This window comes from Pristiophorus japonicus, chromosome 10, assembly GCF_044704955.1.
Source record: "Pristiophorus japonicus isolate sPriJap1 chromosome 10, sPriJap1.hap1, whole genome shotgun sequence".
NCBI lineage: Eukaryota > Metazoa > Chordata > Chondrichthyes > Pristiophoridae > Pristiophorus > Pristiophorus japonicus.
In genome coordinates, this window is record NC_091986.1 from 192,741,485 (window position 1) to 192,753,587 (window position 12,103).

At 48.0% G+C, this 12,103-nt stretch overlaps 1 protein-coding gene across 1 annotated transcript in view; it reads left to right on the top strand.

Moving 5' to 3' along the window:
- LOC139274658 (von Willebrand factor A domain-containing protein 3B-like) overlaps positions 1-12,103 on the top strand; it is a 275,722-nt gene that overhangs the window by 59,731 nt on the left and 203,888 nt on the right. The window contains exons 11-12 of the mRNA XM_070891337.1: positions 4,485-4,623; positions 6,237-6,368. Of these exons, the coding sequence (XP_070747438.1) occupies positions 4,485-4,623; positions 6,237-6,368 (271 nt within the window). The remainder of the gene's footprint in view (positions 1-4,484; positions 4,624-6,236; positions 6,369-12,103) is intronic.

Consider the following 12,103-nt stretch of genomic DNA (forward strand, 5'->3'; position numbering starts at 1 on the left):
AACGTATCTCTGCCTTTCTTGGGCAAAACCATGCGATTGCCCCACAACAGACAGTCCGCCTGCAGGGACATTTCATCTTTGGGCCTGTGGAATGGCTTAATCGCCTCCTGCATCTCCGCTGGGACACCGGACCAGCTCCCATGGAGGATACAGTTTTTTAACAAGGACAGTAAAGGATGCTGGCTGGTCCAGGTCCTTATCTGGCGGGCCGTAACGGGGGACTTTTTGTTTTTGAATGCATCCATTACCATGAACAAGTCTGCTGGCTGTGCCATTTCCACCCAGTGGTGGGCAATGGCAGCCGACTGAGAGTATCTGCGCAGTTCTCTGTGCCCGGTCTGTGGCGGATTACATAGTTGTATGCTGACAGCGTGAGTGCTCATCTTTGGATGCTGGCAGAGGCATTGGTGTTAATCCCTTTGCTCTCAGAGAACAGCGATATGAACGGCTTGTGGTCAGTTTCAAGCTCAAACTTGAGGCCAAATAAGTACTGGTGCATTTTCTTTACACATAAACGCACGCCAAAGCCTCTTTTTCAATCATGCTGTAGGCCCTTTCGGCCTTGGACAAACTCCTGAATGCATAAGCGACCGGTTGCAAAATCCCCGATTCGTTAGCCTGTTGTAACACACACCCGACCCCGTATGACAATGCATCACAAACTCGCACTAATCTTTTACAAAGGTTATACAGGACAAGCAGTTTGTTTGAACACAACAGATTTCTGGCTTTCTTAAAGGCAGCCCCTTGTGAATTCCCCCATACCCAGTCCTCTCCCTTGCGCAGTAGCGCATGTAGAGGTTCTAGCAGGGTGCTTAACCCAGGTAGGAAATTACCAAAATAGTTAAGGCATCCCAGGAGCGACCGCAGCTCCATCAAGTTCTGTGGTCTCGGCGCGTTCTTGATGGCCTCCGTCTTGGCGTCGGTGGGTCTGATGCCGTCTGCTGCGATTCTTCTTCCCAAGAACTCGACCTCCTGCGTCAGGACATCACACTTCGAGCGTTTCAACCTGAGCCCCACGCGATCCAACCGACTAAGAATCTCTTCCAGATTCTTCAAGTGCTCAATGGTGTCCTGACCTGTAACCAGTATTTCGTCCTGGAAAACCACGGTGCGAGGAACCAACTTTAGCAGGCTCTCTATGTTTCGTTGGAAGATTGCCACGGCCGACCGAATCCTGAACGGGCACCTGTTATAGATGAACAGACCTTTGTGCGTGTTGATGCAGGTGAGGCCTTTCGAAGACTCCTCCAGCTCCTGCGTCATGTAGGCCGAGGTCAGATCCAGCTTGGTGAATGTCTTCCCTCCAGCCAGAGTCGCAAATAGGTCGTCTGCCTTGGGTAGCTAGTACTGGTCCTGTAGCGAAAAATGGTTAATCGTTACTTTATAGTCCCCACAAATTCCAACCGCGCCGACCTCTTTAATTACCGGGATAGTTGGACTAATTACCGGGATAATTCGTCGACGGATGAAAGCGCTCGGATGTCATCCCAGTTCCAGCGGATTTTTCCCAGCCAGCTTCTGCCAAACAATGTGGGGCCATCCCCTGGCACAATCCACAGCGGGAGTTCATGTACTGCTCCGTCATAGGAGACTTTGACTTCTGCACTGCCAATTACAGGGATTAGTTCCTTGGTGTAAGTCCTTAGTTTGGTGTAAATGGGGCTGAGCTTGGGCCTGTGTGCCTTTTTGCCCCACAGCCTGTCGAAGGCCTTTTTACTCATTATTGACTGACATGCACCCGTGTCTAGTTCTATCGATACTGGAACACCATTCAGTTCAACTTTCAACATTATTGGTGGACATTTCATAGTGAATGTGTGTACCCCGTACACTTCTACCTCCTCGGTACGAGTCTCCAATTCAGCCTGATCTATAGTGGATTGATTTTCCTCTGCAACGTGGTGGTTTGCAGGGTTTGCAGGGTTTGCAGCTCGCCTGCACATTCGCTGGAGGTGTCCCATTATTCTGCAACCGTTGCACGCATAGTGCTTGAAGCGGCATTGATAGGGCCGATGATCACCTCCACAACGCCAATAAGGTGTTAACTGCCTCGCATTAACAATTGATGGCAGACTCTGGGTCATCTGCGGTCGGGCAGCAGCAGCCGGCATGTACGTTCTGCCATGTATATTTCTGCTCGAAAACGATGTTACTTTATGCACAGTACTGGGCGAAATTTCTTTACTCTGCGAAATCTGTTTGGTGTTGTCGCTGGTGGACATAAATGCCTGGGCTATCGTTATGGCTTTACTTAGATTTGGAGTTTCAACAGTCAACAGTTTGCGAAGGATTGCCTCATGGCCAATGTCCAGTACAAAAAAGTCTCTGAGCATTTGTTCTGGGAATCCCTCAAATTCGCAATGTCCTGTGAGCCGCCTTAGTTCGGTAACATGGCTTGCCACTTCCTGGCCCTCTGACCGTTGACACGTGTAGAACCGATATCTCGCCATCAAAACGCTTTTCTTAGGATTTAGGTGCTCCCGGACCAGCGTACACAATTCTTCGTAGGATTTTTCTGTCGTTTTTGCCAGAGCTAGGAGATTCTTCATGAGGCCATAGATTGTTGCCCCACAGACAGTTAGAAGGATCGGCCTTCGTTTGGCAGTGTTCTCGTCCCCTTCCAGCTTGTTGGCCACAAAGTATTGGTCGAGTCTCTCCACGAAGGCCTCCCAATCGTCCCCGTCTGAGAACTTCTCCAGGATACCAACTGTTCTTTGCATTTTCGCGCGGTTGTTCGTTACCTCGTCGCCAATTGGTATGTTCATAATAAAGGATGAAACTGAGTACTGTGTGCCATGAGCAAGTGTGACATTAGCTCCTTTAATAAGACTCCAGAGTGCAGGGACCTCGTGGGTGGCCTGCTTATATACCGTGATCCCAAGGGATACTGGGATCCCTTGTGACTCCGACAGGTAGGCCCTCTGGTGATAGTGTAATACAGGTTACAAGGGGTTAAATATATAACAGATGATACCAGAAATGCAAGGGTACACATATCAGGAAGGATGAACAGACTGGGTCTCTTTTCTCTTGAAAAAAGAAGGCTGAGGGATGACCGAAGAGAGGTCTTTAAAATTCTGAAAGGTTTTGATAGCGCGGATACAGAGAAAATGTTTCCACTTGTGGGGAAGAGCACAACTAGAGGCTATCAATATAAGATAGTCACCAAGATATTCAATAAGGAATTCAGAAGAAACTTCTTTACCCAAAGATTGGTGAGAATGTGGAACTCACTACCACAGGGAGTGGTTGAAGCGAATAGGATAGATGCATTTAAGGTAAGGCTAGACAAGCATATGAGAGGGAAGGAAATAGAGGGTAATGCTGATAGATTTAGATGAGGAAAGACGAGGAGGCTCGAGTGGAGCATGGCCTGGTTGAGCCGAATGGCCTGTTTGTGTGCCGTATATCTGATGTAATCCTACGTAATCAATTATTATTTGACAAAATGTCTGCCTAAAACCAGCCCAAAAGTCATCAGAAATCTCACTCTTTGCTCCCTCCCGATAAGAATTCCCATCATTTTGCTTTGACAATAGTTTTCCTTTATTATTTTCACTTGTGTGTTGCTAAAGCTTGCAGTATCTGTTTTCACACTGGCCGAGCTTCTTTCTCCGTCACCCCCCCGTCACCCCCCCGCCCCGGCCTAAATGATCTCTTCTACATACAGCACAAATGGACATTAAACGCTTTTTCAAATTTGGATTCTTCTCCATTCTTACACATCTCTGGGTGATGACCTACCAAAAGGAAGAATAAATTGTTGCTGGGCTAGAGCTGTTCTCCCATTCTGCCCCAATTACATACTCAACCTGCACTGTCTCTGCCATACCTGGAGCTGCTATAGCTGACAGAAAGGCAGAATGTGCCAACAACAACAACAACACAACTCATTTCTATGTCAAACTGGAATTGACAGTAACTTACTGGCTGTACTACACTTAGCCTTGACCACATCTGTCACTCAGCAGGTCTCCACATCTCATTGTTTTGCCACTGTATTGGGTTGTCGTCGGGACTTCGTGTCTTCAGGTGGAGTGGAAACCAAGGCAGATAAGTCAGCGCTTGGGGCAGAACAAGCGCCCTCATCAACAGGGATGATCATTTTTTCCTACGGGATTTCTTCTCAGTTATTATTCTCTACCCATCCCTGTTTTTGCAATTTCTCTGGACCGCATTGCTTCCCCAGCTGGAAGGATGGGCTGGAGACGTTCAGTTAGGCTGATGCCAATTGCACTTTATAACTAACCACTAGGAGATGCTGAAGAGCATCTCTTTGTTTGAAAATCATGTTTGTAATAAAACCTTACAATATATACTTGATTTTGAAACTTGGTAGCCTTTCTTTCCACAGCTGTACTGACAAACAGTAAAGCAGTTTCAGTATTTCACCGAAATAAATAACTCTTGAATGCGTCATCGATTTATAAAGTTGTTCTTCTGTATTGAAGTAATTTATTGCTTTAATTTCGTGTTCACAGAATTGGCTGGCTTCAGCAGGGGAGCAGGGAGCTGTTTGGGACCATAATTGAGGACCAGATCTACGTCCTAGTTGACACCTCTCAATCCATGAAAGATAAGCTGGAGCTGGTTCAAAGAAAGATCTTTCAACTCATGCAGGTTTATTACTAAGCTGGTCTGACTCTTGGAACAATTTATTTCCCATGTTAAAACGCTTTTCTAATGAGACACTAATCACTGGGTCAATGATTTGGCACAGCACAACATCTCATGACAAATCCTATACCTTTTCTACACATAATCTGATGTAGTGAAATGTACTGCCCGATCTACAGTTTTCCATTCGACAGCCTTAGAGGCAATGGAAGTGGTCATTTTTCCAGCAGATTAGCACGACAAATCACTTGCCCTACTAATTACTAGCTAAAGTCAGTTAAGACTGCTTCCTTCGCTAACTGAATTGGCATTGCCAGGTTGTGGTAGAAATCCTGCTTTCTCTGGAGAAGCTATACCACTGTTACAGCTCTAAAACGTTAGCTGTGGCTCAGTGGGAGTACCAGGACTCACGGGGGATCTATGAGGGGAAGTTTCCTGGTCCTCATAGCCATCAGATTTCTACCTATTTGTTATCCAAGTTCTATATCTTTGTGTACATGTTGACTTACCAGAACATGGGGGGGGTGGGGGAGGGGATTTTAACACTCAAAAACGGGCAGGTTTGGGGTCGGGTGGAACGTTAAAATGTTAAAAATCTGAATCCTGACCCAAACCCGCCGCCAACCCGCCTACTTCCAGTTTCAACTGAAGTGGGACAGCGGCAGGCAACCAACCCGCTCCCAGGATGCTGGTTGGCAATTTAAATATTATAATGAAGCTGCGTGCCTCAGATGTAACCACCATTTTAAATTTAACCCTGGCTGCCTGTGTTTTCAGGGCCTCGAGAAACCCGGCAGCTACATAGAGGTTGGATCCAGGAGCTAAGTGTCTTTCTACTTACCAGTTGGATCAGGTTTACCTGCTTCCCCAAACCCTCCCCCCCCCCCACCACGATCAGACACTCCGTCGACTCTTCTAATTGCCCCCTCCCCCCACCGACTCCGGCCTCTGATCTCCCTTCTGGTCTCCAGCCTTCTATCTGCCTTCTGGCCTCTAACCTCCCCCCCAGCTCCGGACCCCGATCTTTCCTCTGGCCTCCGATCTCCCTCCCCCCCACCACCTCCTGGTGCAAATCCAATCTCTCTCTCCCTCCTCTCCACTCCCCGCTGTGGCCTGGTGCTGAAGGCCTACCCGCCCAACAGCCAGACAGCCTCTCAATCCGGCTGGATGTGGCCGGGAAATGGAGATTAAAAAATATTAATTACATCCTGCCGGAAAATTCAGCAGGACTTGCTCCTATTTCTTATGTTGGTATGTTCTTATTATCTGTATACCTGCCTTATGTTTGGTGCTAAACCTTAAGACACAAGCAACACCGAGGTGAAATGTGTCTTGGGTAGTAGTGCACACAGGCATTAGGGATTGGCAGCCCGTTTTACACTATTTTTTTAAATAGTGCCCAAGATCATTTCACCTCCATTGGCTTCTAATGCAGGAACCCCTGAATGCAAATGCCAACTGAAGCTGAAGTTTGAGTTTGGGCCTTCCAGTCCACGAAGAAGTGGAATGACGGATGCAACCATCAGCTCGAAGATCATGCTGCAGAATATAGAATGCAACATAACAGGGATTGCTGTTCTTTAAGGGATATTAACTGGAATATTTACTTTATTCAGGAACAGCTTAGACACAAGACCAAATTCAATTTTGTGAAGTTTGATTCCAGAGCTGAACCTTGGCAGGAGAAGCTGGCAGAAGTAAATGAAAACAATCTGGACAATGCTTGGTCTTGGGTTAAAGGACTTCAGGTAAGCATATTTACAAATATCTGAAACATCTTTCTCAGAAAATAGTAAATAATTTCTATAGTGTGTCCTCAGTGCCACATGTGTAACATTAGGTTGTTATGAAATCACAGGCATGATGGACCAAATGGGCTCCTTCTTTGCTGTAAATGTCTATGATTTATCAACACCTGTGTTATAATACAGCCCTTTAAATATTCACTCATAAACTGGCTTTTGGAGTTTGAATTGTGGGCAACGATTGCAGGATGAAAAGCACCCAGGACACTGGAGAACCCCCTGCTCTTCTTCGAATAGCAGGTCTTGGTTTAAATGTCTCATCCAAAAACAGCACCTTCAACAATGCAGCACTTCCTTAAGACGACACTGAAGTGTCAACCAAGATTGTGTGCTCAAGTCTGCAGTGATGCTTCAGCCCACATTGTTCAGATTTAGCAGTGAGACTGTTCCCACCTGATGGACCCTCATTATTCTACCATGTTGGGTATGCAGAAATTAGAAGACAGTGAATGAGAGGCTGTATTTATTTTGTGGGTTTTAGCACAGCAAGGGTCCGCCCAAGTGCTGCCCAAAGGACCACCGAGAGACCTGGCGGTACTTTGCCAGCAAGATTCCTCTAAAAGATATGGCAGTACCGCCCGGCAGCAAAATAACAATTTACGGCGTGAATCTTGGCGGCAGTGGGCGGGAGCTCCCAATCTCTGCGGCAAATGCAATCCTCGCCAAAGTGCCGCCGAGGATTGAGTCGAGCCCAGGGAGGGTGGAGCACATAAAAATAAAATTTTTCACCAAAATATAACCTCTGGAGCACCTTCAGGGGACTCCATACACATAAGTTGCTGAAAAAATATAATTAAAAGAAGTTCACTAAACGTTTTTTGCAGGTCTTCTGACTTACCGTTGGGGTTAGACCTGTCTTCACTCAGCGGTCCTTCCCCCTGCTGCCGCCGACTCCCGCCCGCACCAAAATGGCAGCTCGGCGGGTGGGAGGTCACTTATGTGACTTGCACGCCAGCGACCATCAGCGGACGGTTCCCAGCTGTTATGTCTTTAATACTCTTATGAATGACTCCACGAGGTCTAGTATTGTGCTTGAGCTGTTGTGACCTTAGTCCCATTTATTGTAACAAGAATGGTGGGCAGCCTTTTATACTGGGCCTTGCACACCTATGCACACCTCTCAGGTCTCCCACTGCAGTGCCCTCTGTGACTATACAGTTAGTCTACATACATGTCATCACTTCCCCCCAAGTCTTTAATGAACATTGACTCGTACATTGACGGTGACCTGGGCTTTGCTCTTCCTGGTTGACCATTGGAAGGTTGCTTCTAGCTTGGGTGGGTTGGTAGTGAGATTTGTTGCCAGTGGAGGTCCCCGTGGTTTCTGGTTGTGAGTCCATGACTACTCCATTCTTCCCCCCACACAGAGATCATGCTAATGGCCCGTTACATGCAAGTTGTATTCAAGTTCATCACATGGGTTTTACATTTATATCTTGATACACTTATTGGGCGGATTACAGTTGTGTTTCTTTTTGTGTGGTACAGTTACATGATCAGTACAGGTATATCAGTACAGGTACACAAGGACAGTCTAGTTCCAGCACGGCCGGATGAGATCCGGGTCGTCTGGTGGTGGTGCAGCGTCCCATGCTAGTGGGTCTGTGGGCGAGGTGAGCTCATTTTGCTCGAGTTGCCGGAGCTCAGGGCTCTTGCCGTTACTCTTAGTGTCGGGCAGGCCCAAAGTCAGCTGATGTGTCTGTGACCTCCCTGTCCTTTTCGTTTGCACAGTGTCACTGCTGCTCCCTGGAAAGCGGTCTGAGTGAGTGAACGTTTCGTCTAAGCGACGATGGGGCTGCCTCGTCTTGTCTAGCAGTTCACAGGGGACTGCTGACTCACTTTCCTTGAGGGCACCATTGTGAGCACTCTCTAGTTTGGGATCCTGGCTGGTCCAGGTCCCGTTTGGAGGAGCCGTTGCGGGTGACCCATCGCTCTTGGGCATTGCTGCGGTGGCGAGTGTGGGCTGTGCCTTTTCCACCCGGGTGGTAGGCAACAGTTGGCAGTCTGCGAGCATAAGCGCAGTTTACTGTTTTTGGCCCATGGGGGTTCATGCCATCGGGTGCCTGCAAGGCTAAACCGATCCGAGGCAAGGTATCGCTACCGGTGCCTCTGCTCTCCGGGGATCGTTTACTCTGCGGCTTGTCTACTTCTGACAGCTGAGGGGACACTTTATGATACATTGTTCTGGTCCCGGGGACACAGGCTACAGCATTGGGTAGCCCGCTGGACCTGTATATGACTGTTAGGTGTTCGCCCGCTACATTGGCTGATTGCAATTTGCACCCGACATCGCTCAACAACATTCTGCTCGTTTCAGCTGGACTTTTATATTGGTTACCAATTTCAAGCAGTTCATTCAAAAATGGCAGGTTGCTGGCCTCCTTCAAAATGGCCTCTCTACTTTTACACCAATCGTCTTCCTTGCGTGGAACCACGTGTCATTGCTCCATTAGCGCTGCGCCTCGTGGTTTGGATGCCATCTTTTCCCTGTCCATGATGTCGACTGCTGCGATCTTCTTTCCCAGGGATTCTGCCACTGAAGCTGAGATGGCGCCCTCGGATCCAATCTTCCTCCCCAGGAGTCCTGCCACTGAAACCGGGAAGGTGCGTTCGGGTCGTCTTGGCCAGATCGTCACCACGCAGTCGTGATGAGCGGTCTGTGCCTTGGGGGCTGCGCGGATCTGCTCTCCGGTGCCTGGTCCAACCAAAGGTGGGGGCTTGCTCTGCCTCTGAGCACAGGGGACGTCGATCGCTGAAGGGATATAATGAGCATGGTGGATAGAGGTGTACCGATGGATGTGGTGTATTTAGATTACCAAAAGGCATTCGATAAGGTGCCACACAAAAGGTTACTGCAGAAGATAAAGGTACGCGGAGTCAGAGGAAATGTATTAGCATGGATAGAGAAATGGCTGCCGAACAGAAAGCAGAGAGTCGGGATAAATGGGTCCTTTTCGGGTTGGAAATCGGTGGTTAGTGGTGTGCCACAGGGATCGGTGCTGGGACCACAACTGTTTACAATATACATAGATGAGGGGACAGAGTGTAGTGTAACAAAATTTGCAGATGACACTAAGATTAGTGGGAAAGCAGGTTGTGTAGAGGACACAGAGAGGCTGCAAAGAGATTTGGATAGGTTAAGCGAATGGGCGAAGGTTTGGCAGATGGAATACAATGTCGGAAAGTGTGAGGTCATCCACCTTGGGAAAAAAAACAGTAAAAGGGAATATTATTTGAATGGGGAGAAATTACAACATGCTGAGTTGCAGAGGGACCTGGGGGTCCTTATGCATGAATCCCAAAAAGTTAGTTTGCAGGTGCAGCAGGTAATCAGGAAGGCGAATGAAATGTTGGCCTTCATTGCGAGAGGGATGGAGTACAAAAGCAGGGAGGTCCTGCTGCAACTGTATAGGGTATTGGTAAGGCCGCACCTGGAGTACTGCGTGCAGTTTTGGTCATCTTACTTAAGGAAGGATATACTGGCTTTGGAGGGGGTACAGAGACGATTCACTAGGCTGATTCCGGAGATGAGGGGGTTACCTTATGATGATAGATTGAGTAGACTGGATCTTTACTCGTTGGAGTTCAGAAGGATGAGGGGTGATCTTATAGAAACATTTAAAATCATGAAAGGGATAGACAGGATAGAGGCAGGATAGTGGTTGTTTCCACTGGTGGGGGAGACTAGAACTAGGGGGCACAGCCTCAAAATACACGGGAGCCAATTTAAAACCGAGTTGAGAAGGAATTTCTTCTCCCAGAGGGTTGTGAATCTGTGGAATTCTCTGCCCAAGGAAGCAGTTGAGGCTAGCTCATTGAATGTATTCAAGTCACAGATAGATAGATTTTTAACCAATAAGGGAATTAAGGGTTACGGGGAGAGGGCGGGTAAGTGGAGCTGAGTCCACGGCCAGATCAGCCATGATCTTGTTGAATGGCGGAGCAGGCTCGAGGGCCTAGATGGCCTACTCCTGTTCCTAATTCTTATGTTCTTATGTTCTTATGTTCTTATGTTCTTATGATGAAGTCTTCCCAGTTCCAATGAATCTTCCCCATCCATATTCTTCCAAGTAACATTGGTCCATTACCTGAAACAATCCACAATGGTAAATTGTGCACCGCGTCATCATGAGATACACTTACATCTGCACTACCAACAACTGATATTAGTTCCTTGGTGCGCAGCTTTGCCTGAACCGGGACCAGCTTGAGTCATTCAGCTTGATCGTTCCATAGCCTCTCAAAGGCTTCCTGGCTCATTACTGACTGACTTGCCCCTGTGTCCACTTCCATGAAGACTGGAATGCCATTTATCTCGACATCCATTATCACTGGAGGACAATCTGTGGTGCAGGTATATTCTCCATACACTTCGTCCTGGGACTGAGCTGCCTCTCTAGCCATCTCCTCGTAATCCGCGCTGGATTCACAGCCATTTGCTGACTCCTCTTCCACATGGTGAGTCACAGCTCTTTTGTACATTCGCTGTAGGTGGCCCTTTGTGCTGCAGCCTTTGCACACATAGTCTCTGAACCGACACTGATGAGCCCTGTGATTACCTCAGCAATGCCAGCATGGTGCTACTCAACTTACGTTTGCACCCCTCAGCGGACTCTGAGTTAAAGGACTCGGGGGCCTGTACGCTCTGACCTGGGAAGATTCACGTTCAACAGTTCTGCCTGTGAAAGGCGCCATTCTATTTACAGTACTTGCTGGGTTTGAGTCCTGAGAGTGGCATCATCTGCTTGGAGCTGCAGCTTGAGGTCATGAACGCCTGGCTGATGCTGATGGCCTTCTGCAGAGTGACGGTGGTTTCGGCAGACAGTAGCCTGTGAAGAAGGCCTCATGACCGATACCAATTACGAAGATGTCCCGCAAGGCATCGGCGAGGGATGTGCCGAATTCACACGGTCCTGCCAGCCTCCTGAGGTCGGCAGGGTTCTTCGCGATTTCCTGGCCCTTGGGGCAGTGGTATGTATAAAATCGATGCCTGGCCGTGAGGATGCTCTCCTTCGGTTTGAGTTGGTCCCGAATTAGCACTTTCAGCTCCTCGTATGACTTGGTCATTGTTTTCTCTGGTGCAAGCAAGTCCCTGACGAGGCCGTAGACCGCGGGCCCACAACTGGTCAACAGGATAACTCTGCGCTTATCTGCCAGTGTGGCCAGATCATCGCCTATCAGGTCGTTTGCTACAAAATATTGGTCATGCCGTTCTGAAAAGGCTTCCCAATCTTCACCCTCTGAGAACTTTTCTAATGCACCAACATTAGTCCTTTTTACGTGAAAGTTCATAATCTCATCGCCAGTTGTTATGGCTTTAATACTCTTATGACTTACTCCACTGTTATGTATGGAAAAAGAGTCAGACTGAACATTGTGAGCTCAAAGTAAAGTGTGACCTTAGTCTATTATTGCAGGTCTCCAGAGTGCCTCTCCTACCTGTGAGGCCTCCTTAAATACCTGTGCTCCCAAGGGATTATGGGATCCCTTGGCACTCCAGGGGATGAGCCCTCTGGTGGCTGTACAGAGTATATACAAGTTTACATATATAACAACACTCCGCCCCAAAGTCAATAGTGCAACTATTTACAATGTGAGTCGATCTGGGGCCCTTCTTACCCTGGTTGATTGTCTCGGTGTGAAAGCTGATGTTGTTGAATCAATTGTTGGGCTCTCGC